The sequence below is a fragment of the Heterocephalus glaber genome, unplaced genomic scaffold (assembly GCF_053883595.1).
Source record: "Heterocephalus glaber isolate CG9 unplaced genomic scaffold, H.glaber_assembly_v1.0 deba00001593, whole genome shotgun sequence".
In the NCBI taxonomy this organism is placed as follows: Eukaryota; Metazoa; Chordata; class Mammalia; order Rodentia; family Bathyergidae; genus Heterocephalus; species Heterocephalus glaber.
The window spans coordinates 1,191,067-1,216,024 of NW_028258368.1; the positions used below are offsets into that span (position 1 = coordinate 1,191,067).

Below are 24,958 nucleotides of genomic sequence, written 5' to 3' on the forward strand. Positions count from 1 at the left end.
CCTTGCCAATCCTATCCTAATTGTATCATTTTATTGCCAGACTATTTTGGTGGGGCCTAGGTTTCAAAGTTTAATGGCCAGATAAAGAGTAAGCATATCTGCCCTTGTTCCCCACCTTAAGGAGAAAACATTGTATCTTCTCCATTCATATAAGGCGTTCTCGCTGGAAGTATGGAGTACATGTCTTTAATCTGTTGAGAAGGTTCTGTTGTACTTCTAGTCTCCTGATAGCTTTTACCATGAACAGCTGTAGAATTTAGTCCAAAACTTGTTCTCCAACTAGTGACAGGATCATATGGCTTTTTCCTTACCTCTTTTAAAATGATGACTTTTGGGGGTGGATCTTCAATGCTGAACCAACACTGCCATCCCTATAACAAAACCACTTTCTACATCCTGCCAGATCTGACTTCTAGTAGTTTGTTTTGTTAAACAAATTTCTATGTTCATACTTTTTTCTTCTGTTATCTTTATCCAGTTTTAGGATTAGCACAATGTTGAGTTCCTAAAATGAGGGAAGAAGTGTTCCTTCTTTTTTCTGCTTTAATTGTTTGATATAATTTATCAGTTAAAATGTATATGAGCCTGCTGTTGTCATATAGGTAGGTTTTCAAGCTAGGAATATACTCTATAATAGGTGCTATTCAAATTTTATATTTCCTCCAGAGTTAGTTTCATTAATTTGTCTTCCAAGGTACTTCTTAGAAGTTGTCCACTTTATTTCAAAACAGATTTTTGAAATATGCGTTCTATATCCTTTTAAATTCTGTAAAATCTGTGGTAATGTCTCCTAGATCTTGATATTGTAATTTAAAAAATGTATAATTGATATTGTGTAACCAGGAAGAAAAGGTCTAAAGGAGCAGGGGAAGTGGGAGGGGTAGGGGAAAGGAAAAAAGGGAAAAGAAAAAATATGAGAAAAGGAAAAAAATGGATACAAAGTCTTTGCAAATAGGGAAGGGTGGAGGGGGTGAAGGGAGGGCAAGGGAAGGGGAAAAAAATAAGAACCAAGAGACTCATGTAAAGGTACAAGATCCCAATGATGAATGTAACTGTATTTTATACCGAAAATGTACCAATAAACTTAATGGGTAAAAAGGTCAAAAAAAAAAAAGGATGAATGGGAGCTGGGCTAAAGCAAGAGGATTGTGGGTGGAGGAGTGAATGCAGCACAGGTGGGGATGGAGGGGCTGCACACCATTTATTTCATCATCGCTCTTTTCAGTCCACATAGAATTGGGCCTTGATTTTTATAGAAAGTGGCTGCTTTGCTGAGTTTGAAACATTCCTCTGTCTAGTTAAGAAGAAAATATTCTCGAGGTAATTAAAACTGTCTTTTTTTTTTTGACGTGTAGTGTTACATAAAATGCATAAGGTGAACTTTTAGTACAGTGTAGGACTCTAGGCTGCATAGATTGCATATAAATAGACACGTTAAGCACTGTGAGAGAACATAGAGGTGTCAAAGCAGTCCTAGCAATTTAATTTGCATGAAAATAATATATCAGAATTCTTTTCAATGTGACATTTTCTTTTGTTTGGGAAATAATATTTTGACCACTCAAAAGGAATACGTACTTTTAACAATCACTTAAACTTCTGTTAAAATGATTTCCTTCTTAGTTCTTATATGAAATAGTACCTTTTCATTTTTGCTATCCCCTTAATAGCTAGTGATATTGATGCAGGGGAAAATGATGATCTACCAAGTAAAATAGATGTAAGTCAAATATTTTAGTATTTATTTTTGTATGCACAACTGAAAATTATTTACAATATCTTCCTACTTCTTGAGTTATTAACGTACATTTTTCCTTTTGCCATTGTATTATAAACAATTCCTAAGCATAAATTAACAAATAATTAGAAACAAGTATGCAATTTTTTTGTCCTTATAAAAAAATCCAGTTTTTATTTTCTTAAAATATTGATACATATCATGAGATAATATTTGAATTATGTATCATAAACTAATATTAAGATGTTTCAATACCTATCAAATTCTTTTAACCTGTATTTTAAATGCATTCTTTATACTTTAAATATCCTTACACATCGATTAACTAATTGATGCTACTTATTTATAAGATCACAATATTTTTGTTGACTTGAATCAAATTTAAGAAGATCAATTGACAATTTATAATAACTTTTATCATTCAAATAGTAATTTGAATAATATTATGATAGATTAAGTGGGACAATAATAAATCCAAACTGTTACAGGAGAAATAAACTGAATCTGGAGAATTGTTTTGCTGGAAGCTAGAGTTGAGTTCTTGGCCATTTTAAAACAAACATGTATTCTTATCACTTGGCTTGTACTTAATGCTTTAAAAGTCCTAGAGATTTTAGTTTGTGTTTTGGTTGGCTTTTCTATTCTTTTGCAACATTTATAGTTTTTTTCATTCTGCCTAATCTTACTTTTTAATGTTGGCTCCTATACATGCCTGTATATACCTTTATAATTTGAAAGTGAGAGTGGTGGTTGGGACTTGGGATGGATGGTTTGGGCAACACCTGAATGGAGTGGACCATTCTTCTGTTCCCAGCATCACCTTCATTTCTTGTGGTTTGAAACAAGCAGCTTCTTTAGGTGTTGCCTACCAGATAGTAAACCTAGGTAACATTCTTGGTGAACACCACGACCAAGGTATTTTTTATACTTGGCAATTAAGTTCTTTTACAAAATCCAATTTAGAAAATGTATCAAGTTATTTTAAAAAGGAAAAAAATGCTATCAGCTAATTGTCTTACTAATGTAGTGAGAACCTCTTCCAGTTATAAACTTCTAAGTAAAACATGAAAGCAATCATGGAAAAATAAATCTTAAAATATGTAATTGTATGTGATTGTTACTATTTTAAACTACTTAGTAGTTTTTAAAGTATTTTGCACTCTTGGTGGAGGAAGTCAAGCATGAGTCTGATACTTGTATCTAAAATAAAGTCCCAGCAGTTGGCCAGAAGCTTCATTGCATGTGCATTATGTACCTATTTACACATAATCCTTCAGGTTGTATGCAGAACTGTTTTTTAACTGAGCAGTAGAGGGCTGCTCCTGCTTGGGAAGGGACAGCCCAGCTTCTGGATTCTTTTTGGTGTAGGAAATGTAGAAAAGAATGCCAGAGATAAACAGCAGCATTGCTGAAATGAATCCTATATAAACAGCTCCTCCAGGCTCATATTTGTTGCTTTCTGAAGCTGTCGGATCCAGAAATGTCACGACGATCTCCTTTGTGTACCACACTGTGGGTATTAAGCCAGAGATCCCTGAGGACATGAAGCAGACTCCTCCAGCAAAGGAAGCCTGACTCTTGGTTTCTTGATCCCCTCCTAAGTGAGTGCATTTCATTCCTACTATGGAAATGCAGATCCCCAAGACAGACAGAACACACGCCAGTACCATGGTGGCCCTGGCAGCCTGCACATGGATGGGGAGGGATAGGATTGAGTTTTTCAGCATGCAGCTGAACATCCCAGTGCTGTACCACGTGCAGTCCATCCACAACCCATGAAGTTGTATAATGACTGTCAAGACGTTGGAGCCCACATGCACATTCACTTTCCAGTTAGGCAGCAGAGTGGCCGTGAGCACTCCAGAGACCCCACATATGGCCAGGATGAAAGCAAGGAACTGCAAACCCAGGGAGGCCATGATGTTACTCTTAATCTCTGTCCTCCTGGAAGATCTTGATTTTTAACTGTGTTAGTGCTCAGTTCAAATTGTAGCTAATTTCTGTGCAGTAGAGTCAAAAGCTAGGGAAAGAAGACAAAGTCAGTATTAAAGGGAAGAGAGAACAAGTAAACAAAAAGGTTTATCCTTAGAGTAGAAGCCAGAACATATCTGAATAGCCCTCCTGCTGTGCCCGCACATGTGTGCTCACACACACAGCAGATGAGGATGCTGCAGCCCAGGAGAAAAGGTCACAGCAGGCCTCGGAGACTGACATTCCTCCAAGTAGTTGTGCAAGGGGGCTGCTTTATGGCATAAAGAAAGGAGTTGTCCACTTTGTGGACAAAATATGCTGAAAATGTAAAGATACTTCAAATTCCAGCTGCAGAATGTAGTAGAATATTTTATTTGCATTGTAGATTTTTTTAAATGACATTATTTTTAATGAAAGTGCTTTATAGGTTAAAATTAAATGTACTTCAGAGTAATTTATAAATATTACTAAACAAGTTGTAAGTATTCAAGAAATGGTCTGAAAAACACATTTTTATTCAGTAGCTACCAGGTGCCAGGCATGTGACCCAGTGGATTGTTCAAAGAGAAAGGAGACAAGTGGAAGGAAATCAGTTACTGGCTTGATTTATTTTCCCCCACCATTTCTAGTTCATATCCAGTTGTATAGTCCTTACCTAGGTTAACACTTGTTTCACTTTAGGTACCTGGTGAAACAGGAACAGTTGAGCCCACTCACTGTTTTTTGCTATGAGAATGTGAGCAATCCTTTCTAATTGAGATCAGAATCATTCCTTGACCCATATGTAGCATTTGACTACAAAAGCAGGTGTTTGAACAGTTCAGAAGCACTGATGGCAAATCGCAAAATACCAGAAATAGATGCATCATTAGTTGTATGTGGAAAAGTACCAAAATGAGTTAACTGTTTTTTTTTAAATATAGAAGTAGGAAAAAGATAGTACAAACTTTGTGGCTGGCAGTATTTTAAAAAACAAAAGGGCTTCCTATTTCCATCTTCCTATTCTTGTTGCACCATCATCTATTATTCCATCTGGCAGTACTTACTTCTTTCTTTGAGAAAAAATATGATGATTTCTGACATACTGCGAGACTAGCTTCTTTTGTCTAGATGAATTAATTTCAAATGATATACCGGAGTGATTCTGTTAGATTCGTATGTATTTTGCAAATGTAGGATGGGCTCTTGATCCAATCAGTCTGGCTGGTTCTTGGCTTTGTGTAATTTCTCCAGGCTTTCAGAATTCTCTTCTGGAAAATGAGGATCTTAGTACCTATGCCATAGGGTTAGATAAATTGATCCATTTTAAGGGCTTAGAACAATAACTGAACCACAGAAAGTACTCAGTGGTTTGTAACTGCCATCATTGGTATTTTTAAATTTACTTTGTATCTTAAGACCATTGATATTTAAAGACATTTGAAACTTGTTCTTTTTTCTCTTCTTCCTTAGACTGATTTATTTTCTTAGAATCTTGGAGCTGAAAGAAACCTCAGCTATCATCTTGGGCATTGTAATTTTATCATATTAGGACATTCTGATAACCTACCCTGTGTTCTGCAGTGCCCAGGTCTTTCTTATCTCTTCCCACTTCATCCTACATCTCCTCCATTCATTCCTTTACTGCCATACTTCCTACTGCAAACTTCCCCTTGTGTGTTTCCCATGGGAAGTGGAGAAAATGCTGCACTGGGGAGCTAAATGCATCATGAACTGTTTCACCCACTCCTTTTCCATAGTGTCCGTAGCTTCTATTTTTGTCCATAGTCTTGAAATGTAAATTCTACAATTATACAGGAGGATTTGCCAGAGATTTGTTCTCAAGTGTCAGACTTATCTGCAAACATCAGTGTGCTTAGGATCTCCTTGTTGTCAAACCATTTCTGTTTTCCAAATTTATTATGAGACCGAAGTAGAACAAAAATTAAAGTTTCTTACATTTAAGAACATATTTACAGTTCTATAATAACTGTTTTCAAGTTTAACTGATTTTAGCATTTCAGACTCTAGCCAGATTGCTAAATTACTGCCTCCCAAACGATGTGCAGCCTATGATTCTAAAGCAGTGAGCTTGCTGATAATACCCCCTATGATCTGTTTGCTCACTTGCTTTTCCCTCTCTCTCTCTCTCTCTCCCCCTCTCCCCCCCCCCCTCTCCTTTCTTTCTCCTTTGGTTGAATAACCTTATGTTATCAGTCTGTGTTCCACTTAATAATTATAACCCTTTTCTTATTAATCAGTACTTCTTATAAATTTCATTGTCATTCAGACCCGTAGACATCTTGTTCATTGTAATTAACAAGTACTGGCAGAGATAAATTACAGACAGGCAAAACAATAGTAAATAGTACAACTTTACATCTGGTTAGCATAGCACTTGTTAGTGTTGAAGATTGGACTTAAAGTGCTTTTTTCTGCATAGAGAACTTACATAGAAATAATTTGTTCCCAAAAATGAAGGTCACTATTTCTGACTTTTATATAAATATGCTATCATTGTGCCTCTGACACTTTTTTTCCACTCCAGCCACAAACACAATACAGTTTGTAGCCTCTTCTCTCAAATTTTGATGTCATAGAGAATAAAGGCGTACGTATTGTGTTTCAGTGGTTGCAATAGCAGTGGCTTTGGTAGAGAAATACGATGACAATACCCAAAAAGGGGTGGTGTGCACAAACTTGCAATTCCAGAACACAGTGTACACAGGACAGACCTGAGAATGTTGAATTTATGAACTATTTGACCAAAGAAATTTTGCAGTAAATTTCATTAAAATGTAAATCCAATTTTCCAGAGAGGATTTATTTCTATCAAAAATAGTATTTAATAACATATTTACAATCTTTAATTCCAACTAAACAGTACCTGAAGATCAGTATTTAGGTCTCTGAACATTCTAGAAGCTTCTCATTTTTCTTACCTTTTGTTGGTAGCCTGCACGGTCTTAACTTCTCTCTGTCAGTTATCTTCAAATTATTGTAGTCTCATTTAGATCCCAGGAAGAGAAACCACATGTGAGGCTTGTTTCTGAGAGTCTGATTGTTTCTATGAAGCTGCAACAAGTTAACTTGAAAATTGCAAATAAAGAGCCACATAGAAATCAGAGAGGTGAAAAATGCTGATGGTGCTAGAAGATAAATACCAGGTTCTCCATCTCATTTTTTGAGCAGTGGGAAAATTAAGAAAGGAGAGGCGGGGAAGGGAGGCAGTTGTTGTTACAACAGGATTTGTCAGAACCTGAAAGCTAAAAATGCTTTTGTGTCACTGCATACAGAGGAGGAATTATTTGGGTGCCCACAAAAAGACTTTCTTTTCTTTTCTGTTAATATTCTGTTTTCATTACATAGTAATAATTTATTCTTGAGTTTTTGTCTGTGTTGGAAGATGTTATTTTATGTCCATAGTTAAATATAACCTGAAATATTTAAAAATTTTTATGAGTACATGTTTGCAGTACATAATGATTACTTTCACTGTGAGAAATTGGTATGTGTATATAACACATTTCAATTCTTTTTTATTCCCCTTTGGTCCCCCTTTTTTAAAAATAATTTTTGCCAGTATCAGATTTTCCAAGTCCTTATAAAATTATACATATGGATTAACAGGCAAAAAGATAAAGAAAACATATAGAACAATTATACTAAGTCAAAGTACACTTTTAGATACATTGTCTATGCTGGATTACAATAACTATTCTCTTTTGTCTTTTATTTTGCACCTTATTTATTGGGTTTCTCATATAAGAGAAACCTTGTGATATTGCTCATGTGTCTGATTTACTTTATTGTCTCAGGGTATATCCATTTTTCTACAATTGACTCAAGTTTATCCTTCTTTATGACAGAGTAGTGCTCCATTGTGTATAAATACATTTTCTTTATCCATTCATCTGTTGATAGATATATAGGGCTGTTTCCAAGATTTAGGCATTTTGAATTGTGCTGCTGTAAACATAGGTATGCATACACCACTGTGGTATGATGTCTTTAACTCTTTTGGGAAGATAACTTAGAAGGGGAATAGCTGGGTCAAATGAAATTAGTAGTTTTAGTTTTTTTAGGAAACTCCATACTGATTTCCATAGTGTTTGTTCCAGTCTACATTCCCACCAACAATGAAGAAGGGTCCCTTTTTCCCCACAGTGCATCTAGCATTTGTTACTGGTTGATTTCTTGATGGTAGCCATTCTTTCTGGAGTGAGATTTCTCGAATGGTCAGTGATGTAGAACATTTTTTCATGTATCTATTGGCCAGTTGTATTTCTTCATCTAAGAAGTGTTTGTTCATTTCAGATACCCATTTTTGGGGTCTTTAAATTTGGGAGGATCTGTTTTTGGTTTTGAGTTCTTCATATATTCTAGATATTAGTCTTTTGTCTGAGTAGTAGCTGACAAAAGTTTTTTTTCCCATTCTGTAGGTTATCTCTTCACTATTGCCTTGCTGTACAGAAACTTTTTAATTTGATGAGATCCCAGTTTTTGATTTTTGGTATTATTTCTTATGCAACCAGTGTTCTGTTAAGAAAGTCTTTGCCTACATTTATGTCTTAAAGTGTTTTACCTATTTTTTGTCTTCTAGCAAATTGTTTGTGTTCTACTATTTAGATCTTTGATCCATTTTGATTTTAGTTCAGGGTGAGAGATAATGGGTCTAGGTTCTGTCTTTGGCATGTGAATAACCAATTTTCCCAGCACCATTGGCCCCTTTGTAAAAATAATGTAACTGAGTGTGCCAGGAATTGTTTCTGGAACTTCTATTCCATTCCATCCACTCACAAGTCTGTTTTGTTTTGTTTGCAAATTCCATGCTATTTTTATCAGTATAGCTTTCTAGTATAACTTGAAGTCCAGGATTGTGATGGCCCCTGCCTTGCCCTTGTAGCCCAGAATTGCTTTTGCTGTTCTAGATCTTGTCTAGTTTCATTTGAATTTTAGGATTGCTTTCTCTAGTTCTATAAGAAATGCTATTGGTATGTTGATTGGAATTGCACTAAATCTGTAAAACAGTTTTGGAAGTATAGCCATTTTCACTATATTGGTTCTGCCTGCCCAGGAACAGGGGATGTCTTTCCACTTTCCGATGTCCTCTTTGATCTCCTTTTCCAGAATGCTATAGTTTTCATTGTAGAGATCTTTCACTTTCTCGGCTAGGCTAATTCTTCAGTATTTCATTTTCCTTGATGTTATTGTGAAAGGTGTTTCCCTAATTTCTCTCTCAGGGAGTTTGTTATTAGTGTACAGGAATGCTATTAATTTTTGAGTGTTGACTTTGTAACATGCTACACTACTGAATATGGTTATTCATTCTAGGAGTCTTTTGGTGGAGATTGTGGGGTCCTCTATATAGAGGATCATATCATCTGCAAATAATGATAATTCAACTTCTTTACTATCTGTATCCCTTTTATTTCTTTTTCTTGTCTTAACTGCTCTGGCTAATGTTTTGAGAATTATATTGAACAGGAGTGGTGATACCAGATATCCTTGTCTTGTTCCCGATTTTAGAGGAAACACTTTCAGTTCCTCTCCATTTAGTATGATGTTGGTTATTGGTTTGTCATAGATGCTTTTATCAGATTGAGATACAGACCTGCTCTAACTATTTTTTGAGGGTTTTTTTTAATCATGAATGGATGTTGGATTTTTTCAAATGCTTTTTCTGTCTATTGAGATGATCGTGTGATTTTTTGTCCTTGCATCTGTTTATCAGTGTATTACCTTTATTGACGTGTGTATGTTAAACCATCCATGCATCCCTAGAATGAATCCTACTTGGTCATGGCATACCATCTTTTTGATGATTTTCTGCCAGTTTCTTATTGAGGATTGCCAGTATCTTATTGAGGATTATTGCATCTATGTTCATTAAAGAGATTTGCCCATTTATCTCTTTTTTGGTTGAGTCCTTTTCTGGTTTTGGAATCAGGGTAATGCTTCCTTCTGGGAGTGACTTTGGGAGTACTGCTTCCACACTTACGGTGCTGGGAGAAAATCACCCACAATCCTGCAGTGAGAGAAGAATCATTGGCTCAGTTGTCATGTGACATTCAGCATCACACACTACTTGTATTGCTCATTAAAATTTATTAGAAATGTTTGCTTGTCTGTGAAACATTCATAGAACAAGTTACTTGCAGTCCAGGGTTTTGTATTATTCTGTGTGTTTCATATTTTTTAAGTGTGGCATTTATATGTTTTCCTTTCTTAGAAATCTAATGTCTTTGGATTTGCTTTTTAGCCATAATGTACTTTTTTTTGTTTTGTTTTTTGGATACCAGGGATTGAATTTGGGTCCTTGCGCTTGCGCAACAGGCAGCAAAACCACTCAGCTAAATCCTTGGCCCAAGCCATAATGTACTTTTGATAGACTTTCTTCTTTTATTGCATGGAAATATGTAAACAATTTCATGTATAAAAACTGAATGATGTAGAGTTGAATTATGGGCATCATAATAACAGGATTACTCTTAATGCTGTAGTAACCTTCCCTTACTGAAGAAACCCTTCCAGGTCCCTTTAGCACCCTGGCTTATTTGGCTCCTTGCTGGGAACTGTCAGTGCAGACACACTGACCGGTGACAGGTAGAGGGACCAACCTGCTCCCAGCTCTGACCACTGCAGAATGAAGCATAACAGTGCAGTTGTATATAGAAATACAATGACGCCAGCTGGGTATGGTGGTACATAAGCTACGATCTCAGCACTCCTGGAGGCTGGGGCAGGAGAATCTTGAGTTTGAGCTCATTCTCGATAACTTAGCAAGACTTTGTCTTAAAATTTTTAAAAATTTGCTTTGAAAGGCTCAAATTCACGCAATCAAGAATGAAAAAGCTGAAGTCACAATAGATCCAGGAGAAATCCAAAGCATCATCAGTTCTTAATTCGAGAACCTGTACTGTAATAAAATGGAAAACACAGAAGAAATGGACAGATTCCTAGATACATACGAATTACCAAAGGTAAATGAAGAAGATATAGAAATTCTAAACACCCCAATTACAATGAGTGAAATTGAAAATGTAATAAAAAATTTACCAACAAAGAAAAGCCGAGGTCCTGATGGCTTCACTGCTGAATTCTACAAGACATTTAAAGAAGAACTATCGCCAGTTACTCTTTAAACTCATCAAGGAAATTGAAAGGGAAGCAAATGCTTCTAAATTCATTCCTGGAAGCAATTAGACACAATCCAAAAAGAAAACTACAGGCCAGTCTCCCTAATGAATATTGTCGCAAAAATCCTTAACAAGATACTGGCAAACAGAATACAAAGGGTCATTGAGAAGATCATACACCCTGACCAAGTCGGATTTATCCCAGGGATGCAAGGATGGTTCAACATTCATAAATCAATAAGTGTAATACATTATATTAATTCAGACTCAAGGACAAAAACCGTATGATTATCTCAATAGATGCAGAAAAGGAATTTGACAAAATCCAACACCTATTCATGATAAAAACCCTACAGAAAATTGGAATAGAAGGTCTTTATCTCAACTTGACTAAGTCTGTGTATGAAAAAACCAATAGCCAACATCATACTAAATGGTCAAAAACTGAAAACTTTCACACTAAAATCAGGAAAAAGACAAGGATGCCCACTGTCACCACTCCTGTTTAATATTGTTCTTGAAACATTAGCCACAGGAATTAGAAAAGAGAAAGAAATAAAAGGAATAAAAATAGGAAAGGAAGAAGTTAAACTGTCATTATTTGTTGATGATATGATACTTTACATAAAAGACCCAAAATACTCTGCCAAAAGACTTCTAGACTTAATTGACAGATTCAGTATAGTGGCTGGATGTAAGGTCAACACTCAAAAACCAATAGCCTTTTTATATACAAATAATAGATTCACTGAGAGAGAAATGAGGGAAACAATTCCTTTTACAGTGGTATCCAAAAAAATGAAATATCTAGGAGTCAGTCTAACAAAGGAAGCAAAAGACCTCTATACGGAAAACTATAGCACTTTGAAAAAGGAAATTGAGGAAGATATAAAAAAATGAAAAGACATCCCTTGTTCCTGGATAGGAAGAACCAATGTAGTGAAAATGGCCATACTTCTAAAACTATTATATAGGTTTAATGCAATGCCAATTGAAATTCCAACAGTATATTTCACAGAACTAGAGAAAACAATCCAAAAATTCATTTGGAACCAGAAGAGACCTAGAATAGCAAAAGCAATTCTAGGCAACAGAGATATGGCTGGGGGTATTACAATCCCCAACATGAAACTATACTACAAAGCTACTGATAAAAACAGCATGGTATTGGCAATGAAACAGACTCGAGGATCAGTGGAATAGATTAGAAGATCCAGAAACAACTCCAGACAAACTCAGCCACGTCATCTTTGACAAAGGAGCCAACATGCTCACTGGAGGAAAGATAGCCTATTTAATAAATGGTGTTGGAAAAACTGGATTTCACCCTGCCAAAGATTAAAACTTGACCCATGCCTATCACCATGCACTAAATTAAGATCGAAGTGGATTAAAGATTTAAATATTAGGACAGAAATGCTAAATTTGCTGGAAGATAAGTTAGGTAGAACTCTTGAAGATATTGGTATAGGAAAAGATTTTATGAACAAAACCTCAGTGGCACAGGAACTTGCACAAAGAATCAACAACTGGGATCTCTTCTTATTAAAAAGCTTCTGCACTACAGGAGAAACCACCAACAGAGCTAAGAGACAACCTACACTGTGGGAAAAAAATTTCAGCAACTGTACTTTAGGCAAAGGACTACTATCTGGAATATATAAAGAACTGAAAAAAATCAGACCCCCCCCCCAAATTCAAAGACCCAGTTCAAAAATGGGCATCTGAAATGAACAGACATTTCTCAGACAAAGAAGTAAAAGCAACAAATAAATATACAAAGAAATGTTCAACATCACTGGTCATTTGAGAGATGCAGATGAAAACAACACTGAGATTCCACCTCATCCCAGAAAGAATGGCTGCTATTAAGAAATCATCTAATAACAAATGCTGGCGGGAGCGTGGGGAGAAAGGAACCCTTCTCCTTTGTTGGTGGGAGTGCAGGCTGGTACAACCACTGTGGAAATCAGTATGGAGATACCTCAAAGAACTAGGCTTAGAGGTTCCATTCGACCCAGCTGTCCCCCTGTTGGGTATCTTCCCCAAAGAATTAAAAGAATCTTAGCACAGCGATATATGTGCACCCATGTTTATAGCTGCATAGTTCTTAATAGCAAAAGCTTGGAAACAGCCCAAGTGCCCCTCAACTGGAGACTGGATAAAGAAGATGTGGTTTTTTTATAAAACGGAGTACTACTCAGCCATAAAGAATGAGAAACTAGAGTCATTTATAGTTAAACAGATGCATATTGAGGCCATCCTCTTAAGTGAAATAAATAGGACACATATGTGTAAATACTGAATAGGATACATACAGATGAAATGGCCTAATAACATATTTCTCGGATTGTGTTTCCATTGCGTGTCATATGACTATCGAAATTTAAATTAGGGAGAAGTTTGGCTTATGTGGAGTCTGCTAACTAACTGGAGTTTTTTTCCCAGATCATTATTTGTTCAATGTTGGTTTTGGGGACCTTTCTGAAACAAATCACATCCTCTGGTGTCTTGTTGGTGCTTGAGATGGTTTATTAAGTTATATGGAAAAATGTTTAAGTGCTTTTCAGTTTTGTTTTGGCTGAGTTCTACTATATTTGAATATTGTAGTTTTTTCCCCTTGCATTCTTCTTTGGTTTTAATTTTGTGTATGTGTGTGTTTATAATAAAGTTATTTAATAAAAAAAAAGTGCTTTGAAAAAGATGGAGATGTAGCTCAGTGTGAAAGACCTTGGGATTAATCCTCTACATAGAAAGAAAAGAGAGAGAAAATAAATGATGCATCAACACTATTACCTAGTTCTGATGTGAACATAAAAAAAATTAAATCTTTTAAATCTAGAGACTTCTCTAAATAGATTGTATGACCCCTAAATTTAAAACTTTTGCCCGACATGTCCCCCTCCCCAAGTTGTGTTTCCACCTGCCACTTGACATCACAGATGGGCATTACAGAACTGTTGCAGCACAAAACTGAACTCTTCACTATCCCCAACTGTGGTGGATTAACTAGTGGTCAACTTGGAATTCCCAGCTGAACAGAGGGTGATTTGGGGTGGAAGACCCACCTGAGAATTGTTGCCAGCAGCATTAAAGGAGAACATCGCTTCTCAGACTTTTGGCTAAGATCAAGTGTAGCATTAAAGGAGAACTGGAGGGGAAGATTGTATGCTGTTGTTTTCCTGGAGAAGATTGCCGAGGCTGATTTTCCTGAAAGGAACTCTGCTGTTCTCATTAGAGGAGCTCGGGTCCTTGCTATCGCTGGGATGGCTGCTGTTTTCTTCAGGGGAGCCCTAGTCGTCTTCTTGAATGTCACTTTGTGGCTCCAGTGCAGATTCCTCAGCCTGGTGACATTAATCTTTCACCCCACCAGCGCAGACTTTCTAACTTTAACCACTGGCCTTTGGACCTTCCCAGTGCAGACCCTTGATATGGACTCACATGAGACGTTACCTTGAGCCCTAGGCCTTGGCCAGACTCATGGAGGACCTTGCCTTAAGCTTTAGGTCTTCACCTGGACTTAGCCAAAGAATTCAGGCCCTTGGCTAGATTCTTTGGGTCTGTAGCGCATGGGCAGATCTCTTGCACTTCTCTGCATTTGACTTTTTGGGTGACTGTAATAAAATAATCCTATAAATTATGTGTCCTGTATTAAATCTATTCCCTTGCAAACCTTGACTACAAAACCAACCCCAAGGCACTGTAATATTTAATTCTCAATCTAAACCTGTGAGGACAGAGGAATCTACATTTTACAAATAAGAAAGCTAAGTTACAAGGAAGTGATGTGATGTGATCCCTTAATGTGTTGTGTTGGTTAGAGCTGCTAACCTGTATATTCAGACTAGCTTTTCTTTTCCTTCTGAAAAAATGATTTAACAGGGAAGTATACAAATAATAATACCATACCTCTGTATAAAGCCTGATAGTTTATGAAGCATTTTCATTTTCCCTTCAACTTCTCATCACCTGATCCCAGTAGCACCCTTGAGAGAGTGGGACAAGGGTGCTTCCAGGGAAACAGTTGGATGACATTTTCTTTAATAAGGACTTTGAAAGCTACCACTAGAGGACATGCATGGAGAATGCATTTAAAGAAGTCAAGGCTAAATGAAGATAGACACTCTGGGAGGCTGTTGTAATAGAAGAGATGAAATGGAACTAAATGGCAGTATAGTACAGTATTGGCAGGGGATAGATTCAAGATAGAGGTGTTCATAAACTCGAGATACAATCACATATGCATAATACAGTCAGGGTTATCTACAGTCTACAAAAAAAGAAACCAGAATATTACCATCTTTGTTTCCAGTCTGTATTGACACCCTACATTTTGAAGGTGCACAGAGGCAGTTTTGAGCTCTGTTTAGAAAATTTTCAAGCAGCAACAGAATATCTAATGGTAGATTCAATTATAAGGACATTCGTTTGGAAGTCAGCCATCCAGGGCTGGTTCTATAATTTAAAGCTCCTCAGAATTCTAGCTTACTCTCCCTTTCTGTTCCTTCAAGCTAAACTGTTTTTCTTGGCTGTGAGTGAACTCTACCATCATACCCATGTTCTTGGTAAAAACATAAGGAAAGAGGCTGTGGTGAAACATTATCAGAAAGCAGTTTTCTAGAAATCTTTTATACACGCATGCACACACACACTGCATTTAGTTTTCATATCTAATTTTGCAAAACCACTTCTGATGGACATTTCTAGCTACCAGCAGGGCTGGGGCCTGTGTATCTGGCTTTTCAGCTTCCACGTGGGCTGCACCCAGCAAAGATTGGGGCTGGCTTTGGGGTGCCCCAAGGCTCATCATCACCGCTAGATGAATTGAGTGGATTGTGTGATACTTTTCCAAGCAATAGTAGTAGCTCAATAAGGGAAGTGACTGAAGTTTTTCTCTAGATCTATAGGTCTCACTACATATAACCATCTCTTCTAACTTTAAAAAATCCCTGAGACCTAGGCCCAGGCTCCAGCCTTTTACTACCAGTTGGTCTGGGATTAAATTTGGCCTAGGATATTATCTAGTATTTCTGTTTTTCCAAATACTGCCCACTTGTAATGAAAAGTTGGGGTTCTATTTAAAGCAATATTTTAAAATTTTGCTTTCTTTTTCAACCTTGACAATAATAATTCAGAGTAAGAATGTTACCTATTCTAGTCCCACAAATTTAAAGTGGTTTGACTTGATGTCAAACTGCTTTTCTTGTGACCCAGTCTTAGGAAATAAACAGTATCAGTTCTGAGCACTGTCAGTCCATTATCTGTTTTCCATCTTTGTGATCATTTTAATTTTAAAGTAATGCTTTAGGTTAGCCTTTCTTAACTTTTAAAATGGGTAGTTTGTAGATGAGCTGTTAATAGTGAGGACTGCTATAAGTGAAGAATTTAATTTGTGTTCTTAAATGTCTTATGAAACCTTTATAGTTTTGTTTTGTTTTGTTTTGTTTGTGGTTTTTTTGGTACTGGGGATCAAACTTGGGACCCTGCGCTTGTGAGGCGGGCGGCAGAACCACTGAGCTAAATCATCAGCCCCCATTGTAGTTCTTTTGACTTGTTTAGCAAAGCAACTACATGTCTGTACCTATAGGTTGCATTTCCATTTTCTCTGGTATTTGTTACCTTGTTATTCTTTTTATTGTGAGAAGGGATTGTGAGGATGTTTTCTATATCTTTACTACATAACTTTAGAATATTACCTTTGCATTTTATAGTGACATTTGCATGGTAATCGAGTGTTTTCAAGCTCAGGAATAGAATATATATGCATTACTGCTATCGTTGCCCTAGCATATTTTTTGTGTTATTACTTGAAAGAGCCAAGCATCTTTTAATCTGTCCTCGTTGTTGGTATATCTGAGCTTGTGCGCTTAAATAAGCCTTGTCTAGGTTCTCCTGGCCCATGCTTTTTATTTTGCCCAGCTGGTCTTTGGATCTCAGCCACAGTCCGCACTATAGAGTCTTCCTGGGTGGGTTCATGAAGACTTTGTGATTTTGCCAAATTAGAGAACTCATAATCATTTGGGAGCATTTCTCCTATTCATCTTTATAACTCTGGTGATACCTAACAAGGACAATGACACCTTCTGTCCACCCCCTACACCTCAAAGAATTAAACCAGTAAAGTCAACATGTAAAATGATGACATCCTTTTCACCTATGAACAGGCAAAATGTCTTTCAGGTCAGAAACTGGAAAGGAGGATAGGACAGCACTGACACATATGAATGAGAAAAACCTCATCAAAAGAGTTGGCCTGAATGCTGATAGTACATCCCTCAGAGACCCAGTCTCCAGGGCCATGTGGACACAGGGTCATTCTCCCAGGCTGTTGTCAGGAGGCATTACAACTGAGTCTGTATATCCACGCTGAATCTATGGCATCGCACAACCATAATAATAGTAAAACCTACCATTAATGTGAAAGAAATGTACTGAGCGGGCATCTTAAGGGTTAGTGGTGTCTAGTCCACTGACAGTTACATATTTGCATCTGTGTTCATCTTTCTTTTGATAGTGATTTTAATAGCAACATTTTTTAAGTGTCTCAGAGTTTATTTAGATTGAAACCATCTCTGAGGACTGATAGTTCTGAGGTTCTGGAGTTTCTCTGGACCTGCAAAACTAAGGGCCAAACTCTGGCACCTGTCCAGTATGCTGTCACTCTGAGGCCCTGGCAGGGCAGCCCCAAGGTCCCTGTATACTGTGATTATAGCAGAACACATGCCCAGGACAGTTCACACAGGGACATCTAGGTGCTGTGCTCTGCACACCAAAGTCATGGTAGAGTAGGTCATGGTTTTAGAAAGTTTTTCCCCCCAGGATCATTCAGAAACTCTAGATTAAATGCAGCAAGAAATCCTAATCTGTCTTTTGTTAATTCTTGTTGTTCTTGTACTTTCTTTAGGATTGTTTACTTCCTTGAGTTTTTATCTCTTTGGACCAGGAGGCACTGATTCATCTTATTACTAAATGCGTAATTTTCATACTTTCATAAATATATTTGCATACATAAATATATAGTCAAAAACTCCTTCCCCCCATCTTTTCCCTTCATCAGTGCATTTCTTAGTGCCATTTCTCATTGTGACCCAAACTCATTCTTCCTCTCAGGCCCAGTTCTTCCCACTGCTCATGGTCTGAGAAGGAACCTATGTGACTGTTGAAGATCTTTTTTTTATGATTTTGAAAAGAGAGAAAAAACCAAAGGTCTACAGAAGTAAAGAAAAAGGTAGTGGAGAACTTGTGCAGAAATGAATATGGTTACAGTAACACACATATTGTAAACTCTAAAAAGAAAGATTTACTAGGTACTGAGAGTGTAGTACATTTTTATTGAACACATTGGTTTGAAATACCTCGAGTACATTTAAAGTTTTACAACTGAAATTCTGTCCTTGAATTAGGTTTGGGTCAAGGACAGGTAAAACAATTCTAAGAAATTTTATCTATATTCATATTTGATTTTTTGAAGTTTCCTATGAAACACGTAATTATCATGTCATAGGCATGAATGGCCTGCCACCCTGTTATCCTCACCTAGAGAAATTATAGCTTCAGGGCCTGAAATATCCTGATGGTGATTGTTATTAGCTTGGTGTAGATCCTTGCAGAGGCACTAGCATCCCCAGGGTGTTTATCTTACCTATCTTTTCACCTGACACTAAATGTGACTCTCCCGAGTCCCTGTCCTATGTTCTTCCAGGTGCTGCCAACAGCCTTCAAAACTAGACAGATGCCTCCCATTCCTGACCACCCAAGTCTGTCCATGACATTACCATTCTGAACTTGGAATCCATCTATGTTGTTCTTGGGCTCTTATGGAGTAGTCCCTGTAGCCTTTTTTCTTAACATCCCTTCAGTTGTTTTTCACTTATGGCCATATGTTGGCGAATAAAAAGTAACTTCCTCATCGTTTTTCCTTGCTGCTGTATTGTCCTTGTCTTAAACACCAGGGGATTATTGAATGGAGCCCCTTTGTTAGAATATGGCCTACCTCATTTTTGTGTGTCCATATGGTAGTGATTTAGCTCTTTGGCATGTTATCAGGAACAAGGCTGTACATTCTTCATTTTGGCCAATATTTAATAGCTTCTTACCCTTGGTTCCTTGTGAGTCCCAAGTGCTGCTCTGAGCTGATAGCCAGTCACACCCTAGACATACTGATCTGGAGAAAGAGGACATCAGCCCTTTAAAAGCCAAGGCTGCTGACATGATGGGTTAGAGAGGGAAATATTTAAATTCATAATAAATTCTTAATTTGGAATATTTCTAGGTCACTTTGGTGTACCTATAGATTGACTTTGGAAAGGGGCATGCAGCATTAAGCTGGAATATTTTAAGTGCATCTAGTTTCCTTTATATTGATTTTTTTTGTAATCTAACCCTCTAATAGACTTAAAACTCAAGGAAGGGGGAAAAAAGGGCTATAATTTTGCATAAGTGTTCAATTATAAGTAAAAAGCATTTTTTGTATCTGTTACCATAGTTACTAAGCGGCCTTCCCATGGTTCAAGAGTAAATGGTCCCCATCATTCAGAGTAATTCTCAGAAGTCTGTTTGGGGGAAGGGTTTGAGGAAAGGGTGGATGGGAGGGTCCCCCTCCCCCAGAACCAGGAAACATTACTGGCTGAACTTTTTTGCCACTGAGTTTTACAGATTCCTCCACTAAATAGTACAGTACTGTGTTTACAGGTGGGAATTTTCTTTTCCAATATAGTGTTAGCCAATTTTACTGGGTATCAGAATTGAATTCAAACTTTAAAATCTCCTGCTACAGTTTACATAGGTTGCTGCTGTATGTGAGCAGGGTTTTGAAACTTTATTTAAACAAAAGTTAGTCATTTCTTGTACTGGCAAACATCAGCTGTATCTTGAAGTAATGAAATCAGGCAAGTAAAGATGAGATTATTTTAAAGTCCAGGGAAGCCAGAAGTGACAGACTGGGTGGAGAGAGATTGCATCCATGCCTGAACATGCACCTTTGGTCTCAGCAGTTTTGGGCATTGTTTAGAATTCTGTCAGTGTTTCATGGATTTAGGGTTGCATAGGGGTTAAATATTATCTCATGCTTTACTTTGCTGAAAGATGATTGTATTTGGAGACCTGAAGGCCATCAGCTCAATCCTGGTGACTATAGAATTCCTGTCAGAATTGACTGTTGTCATGTGGGAGAATTGGATGGACATGGGGTAGAGATGAGCTATACAAAGTGGCAGAATGAGCTGCAGGCACAGAAATGCCAGTGAGCTCAGATAGTGAAAAGGAAGGGAAACCACAGAGAGGAGGTGAGGACAAGTCTAGAGAATACCCTAGAGCCTTCAGAGATGTCCTAAATCATAGAGTGAAAGTGGGCACTTCCGAGTTTGTGGGTGTATGTGCCTTTCCCACTATCACCCACTCCCAGATTAACTCTTCCACTGAAAGGCTAAACAGGAGAGCCATCTTTTTTTCTCACTACAGCTGGACTCCCCTTCCCTAAAGCCCTGACTCACTTCACAATCCCTTGTCTTCCTTCCTAAGTTCCTGGCTACTCTGTGACCACCAACCTCCCCAAGACCTCTATACCTGTCAAGGGAAGTGCTGGCTTCTTAGAGTCCTATAGGAAATACTTACTAAATTTGAAGAAACTAAGCAAACCATAGAAGCTAGAAAAACCTACTAAAATTTATTAAGAACATTTAACACTGTATTTAGATTGTGACTATTCTTAACTATTGTTCTAACCTAAAATCGTCCGAAGGGTTGAGGACATTTGGAGGCACTGTTGGTGTGGAAAAGCCTCTTCACTGGTAGTTTTTACTCTGCCATGTGGAACCATCCTAGCATGTGCCATCCCCACCATCCCTGTGATTCCAGCCCTTCTAGTGTGTCCAATCGATGCAGCTGCAATAACGTGAAACCTTGGGGATAGAACCATTGCTTGTTCAAGGCGGAAGGGGTCACATGGCCTGCAAGGCGGGTCAGACCTGCATGAAGAACGCTGCCTGCTCTGTCAGGACCCCATTCTGGCTGCCTGAGGCACAGCACATCTTTGGCCATTTTCAGTTTTTGTCCACCAAGTCTTACATCATAGGCCATTGTTTTTCCTCTACCCTAAAAACAGTCCTTTCTCATCCTCATACGTTACAGGCCATTTTCATGAGGAATGTTGTAGCCACAGGGATTTTGAGAAGCAGTCCTCCTAAGAGAAAATGGTAACCTGTATGGGATTTAAAGAATACTTTCTGAGGGCGGGGGGTTTAGCTCAGTGGTTCCGCCCCCTGTCTAACAAGCACAAGGTCCCGAGTTCGATCCCCAGTACCAAAAAAAAAAAAACTTTTTGAAAAGCAGCAGTACAGCCCATGCTGCCTAAATCACTGCACCTTCCTACCCTTTGGAAAGTGATGTTCAGAATGGCAAATTTAACAATTCCTGCTTTGGTCAGTCATGGAGAGACTTCCTGTGTTTTCCAGGTCATAGTCTCTGTCAGGAGAGCTATTTTGACTCCATTTTTCCTTTTTCAGTATTTTTCCTTTGATTTTAGGCCCGGTTTTGGAATAAGGCTGAGCATAAATCTTTTACCAGATATGCCTGAAAAGTTTTATCTTAAGATAATTAAAGAATCTACAGCTGGTAGCAGCTTAAATACTGTCAAACAGTGACAATTTTTGGTAGTTTCCATGTTCAGTTTCAATCCTGCCTGTGCCTACTGGGGCAAGTAAAGTTGCTTCCAGAAAGAGATGTGGCTGTGCAGAATATGTACATGAATTCAGTGCAGCTGAGTAATCAGTGTCTGTACCCCAAATAGGTGGTGTCCTAAGAGATTCTCTTTCCAGGGAGTTTAGCACTAAGTGGTCCCAGGGGGCCATCTGCCTTCGTTCTGTGTTTTGAAGCTCTGCCTTATAGTCAGAACTGCTGCTGCTGCAGCTTCTTTTTAACTCATTCAAAGCTAACTAAAGTGTCCTAATGCTGTTGTCTGCCTCCTGACTTTAATGAGCATTTGATTGGATTATAAAAGGCCACTGTAAAACTACATTTTAAAATTAAGTGGTCATCAGGCCCAGGTCTAGTGGATGTCATTATGGAGTAGGTGCAGCCAGCTGGGGTTTCTGAGTCATCTTAGATCCAAAACCTAGCTGCTTCTGCTGCCTGAGAATAAGGAAACAGAAGTACAAGGAGAGGTGTGTTTGTGAAAACTGTTCTCAACAGCCCATGTTCCTGTGATTTTCAAAGATGAATTGTTTAACATGCCACAGTGATACATGTTTGCTTCTGTTGAAGGTGGACGTGGGAGTGGTGCACTTCACACCCCTGATACAACCCAAAATAGAACAGCCATTCAAGCTGGTGGAAAAAGTCGTTCAGAATGTGTTTCAGTTCCGAAGGAAATATTGCCACCGAGGGCTGGGGTAAGAATGGTCCCTCCTCCTTTTTGACCTTATGATTCTTAAATGTACCTTAGTTCAGATCTTTTGACGGTAAAAACTTGCCTGCCACTGAGGACAAGCAAAGCCTTGATGCTCATCTTAGATGCCACCTACAAATTGGGTTGGTTTGGTCCCAAGTACAACCTAGAACAGATGCATGGCTCGTGCCGACCCTGTACTAAAGAATCCATGATTTCTCAGGCTCAGACAGATTGAAGTAACTCTGTACAAGGCATGTTCTGTACTGAGTTGCCATATCTCTTAACATCTTCCTGCCGGCTTGAACTACTGTCCCATCGAGTGGCTTGTTCTGCCAGTGGTACATATATATCCCATTGGGTGGCTTATATCACTGGTGATAGAAGCGGGGCAGTCATGCATGGAATAGTCACGCATGTACCAACAGTGGTTAAAGCTGCCTGGCATTGAAACATACATACATGTTAAAGACATGTGAAAGCTAGGAAGTAAATGTAATGTTATTTTGGAAGCTCAGAAGTTTCACTTACCCCAGAGCTCCTCTGTTCTGCTCATTACTTTGCATAAGTGTGTGCACCCCCCACCAGGAACACAGTAGCATAGTGCTTCAAAGCCTTTGTGCTTCAGTGAGCCCTACAGTGACTAGTGAAAGTTAAAAAATGTTTACTCAGGCCCAATTAGTCTAAGAAAGCAAGAAAAGCGTATTTTTAAAGGACTTCCATATATAGTCAATATTTGGCTTCACAGCCACATATTTCTCATTTCCTAAGACTTCCATACATAGCTCCATTTAATTCTTATGGTCACAGGAAGCCCCTATGTCACATGACTATTTCAGGTATGGTTAGGCAGCTGTATGCTGAAACTACTGCAACTATAAAACCCTTTCTTAAAGATTTCAGATGGTAGATGTTAAATCTCAACTTGCTCTTTGTTAACTCTAATTTAGTATGACATATAACTGTACAAGGTATGGCCAAAAAATACAGTGAATGTTTAAATAGTTTCATTGTTGTGGCTTCTTAGATGTCCTGAATCAATTGAAAATATTTACCATTTGTGGTCATTTTTACTTTAAGGAAAAATTAGGAGTTAGCTAATGCCAGATTCATTGAATAAAGGACACTCCATCATGTTTTTATGACCTGCCTTTCAGCAGTAGCATTGAATACATTTTTTTTTTTTTTGGACTGGGGATTGAACTCATGACCTTGTGCTTGTGAGGCAGCCGAGGTGACATTGAGTACATTTTTTATCACACCTCATAAGGTCACTCATGAAAGAGAACTGCTTCAGAAAGTTGCAAGATCAATGGCATAAGTTTGTTTGAAGCAAGCGGAAATATTTTGAGGGGTATAATAGCAACAATGTGTCTTGACTGTAATACATTTTTCTAAATATTCATTCTATATTTTGCTGCTTGTACATGATTTATGGGAGAAAAAAATCATAAGAAGTGCATCTTGCTTTTGGAAATCTTAGAACTGGTCTGACCCTCAAGGTGGCCCTAATGTTTCCATGGCAACTCCTACCTAAGTGATGGGGCCATTCATTTCCATACACAGTCCTCTATACTGGCCCAGTTTGACCTGATGGTATCCCAACATCTTAGAAGCCATTATCAGACTCTCTCCACCATGAAAGTGAACTCAGATCTAAGTTACCTCACCCTGAAAAGTGGGGATCATGCAGTTCCTGCCGAGAAGACCATCGGCCTGGAAGAAAAACTTGCTCCACTGGCAATGACATCTTCCAAGCCTTTGTTTGGGTGAGCTCTGTATTCTCTGAGACTTGAGAGATGAAAACGGGTCTGTCTTTGTAAATATTTCAAGTAGTTTCACTATTTTAAAATTGACTTGGTTTGGTTAGATGAAATACAAAATACATTGAAATCAATTTTTAATATGCTTGGAAATAAAATAACTTTGTATTTTTGCATCAGCTATTTCGTAACTTTGCAAAACAGGGCACTCTTGTGGCCAAGCATTCCAAAGGTACAGGCAAATTAGAGAATCAGAATTAGAGATTTATTATATAATAGACAATCTTCATCAAAATGGGAGGCAAACCAGTACATATTTCTACAAGAACTGAGCCGATGTTATTTTAAACTTACCGAAAGATGCGTGTATCAGCACTGGAAAAAATGTTTTTCCTGTTGTGAACACACCCTGTAATCAGGTTAGATCTGCCTCCAGTGGGTCACTGCTGGTGCCTGTGCTGTAACCCAAGAGGCTCCAGTGGCCACTGCCACTCCCTCAAGGAACAATTGCCAGGAACTACATCATTTTCAAATGAGAGTAGGAGACATATCGTGAGTCCCAGAATTTAAGTAAAATGCTAATTTTTCCCCTTTCCTTTAGCATGTTATTCCCTGAAGCTCGGCGCCTAGAAAGTACGGGGAAGCTGTTAGAGTTGGCGGACATAGATCCCACTCTTCGGCCCACCCAGCTCTCCATATTGCACTTTAGGAGCCTCTGTGACATATACAGAAAAATGTGTGATGAAGACCAACAGCTTTTTGGTTATAACTTCAGAGAAGAGCTCAAGCAAAGAAGAGACAAACAGAAAAAAGAGGAGAAAGAGAGTTACGGACTCGAGATGCCACTTTAGGGGCTTGCAGCCTGACAGATTGATTCCACAGTGTGGAGCTGCTTCTGTGTGTGCTTATCTTTGCAGAATGACAATAAAATACCAATGACCAGATGACTTATGTTCCTTTTACTGTACAGCTTGGTAGAGAAAAT

General features: G+C 38.1%; 2 protein-coding genes across 3 annotated transcripts in view; one reads left to right on the forward strand and one right to left on the reverse strand.

The window, feature by feature from the left end:
- The window catches only part of Tfb1m (transcription factor B1, mitochondrial), a 58,170-nt gene extending 33,253 nt beyond the window's left edge, over positions 1–24,917 (forward strand). For both annotated transcript variants that reach the window (XM_004856852.3, XM_004856851.3), the window contains 2 exons: positions 22,087–22,214; positions 24,575–24,917. In XM_004856852.3, the coding sequence (XP_004856909.1) occupies positions 22,087–22,214; positions 24,575–24,824 (378 nt within the window). In that variant the 3' untranslated portion in view covers positions 24,825–24,917. The remainder of the gene's footprint in view (positions 1–22,086; positions 22,215–24,574) is intronic.
- Cldn20 (claudin 20) lies at positions 1,895–5,819 on the reverse strand. Its single transcript, XM_087193550.1, has one exon. The coding sequence runs from the start codon at positions 3,655–3,657 to the stop codon at positions 2,998–3,000; it is 660 nt and encodes a 219-aa protein (XP_087049676.1). The 5' UTR covers positions 3,658–5,819; the 3' UTR covers positions 1,895–2,997.
- Positions 24,918–24,958: the final 41 nt, after the last annotated feature.

Bases quoted from the DNA above. Each gene is read 5' to 3' on its own strand.
- Cldn20 (XM_087193550.1), bottom strand. From the start codon at position 3,657: ATGGCCTCCCTGGGTTTGCAGTTCCTTGCTTTCATCCTGGCCATATGT.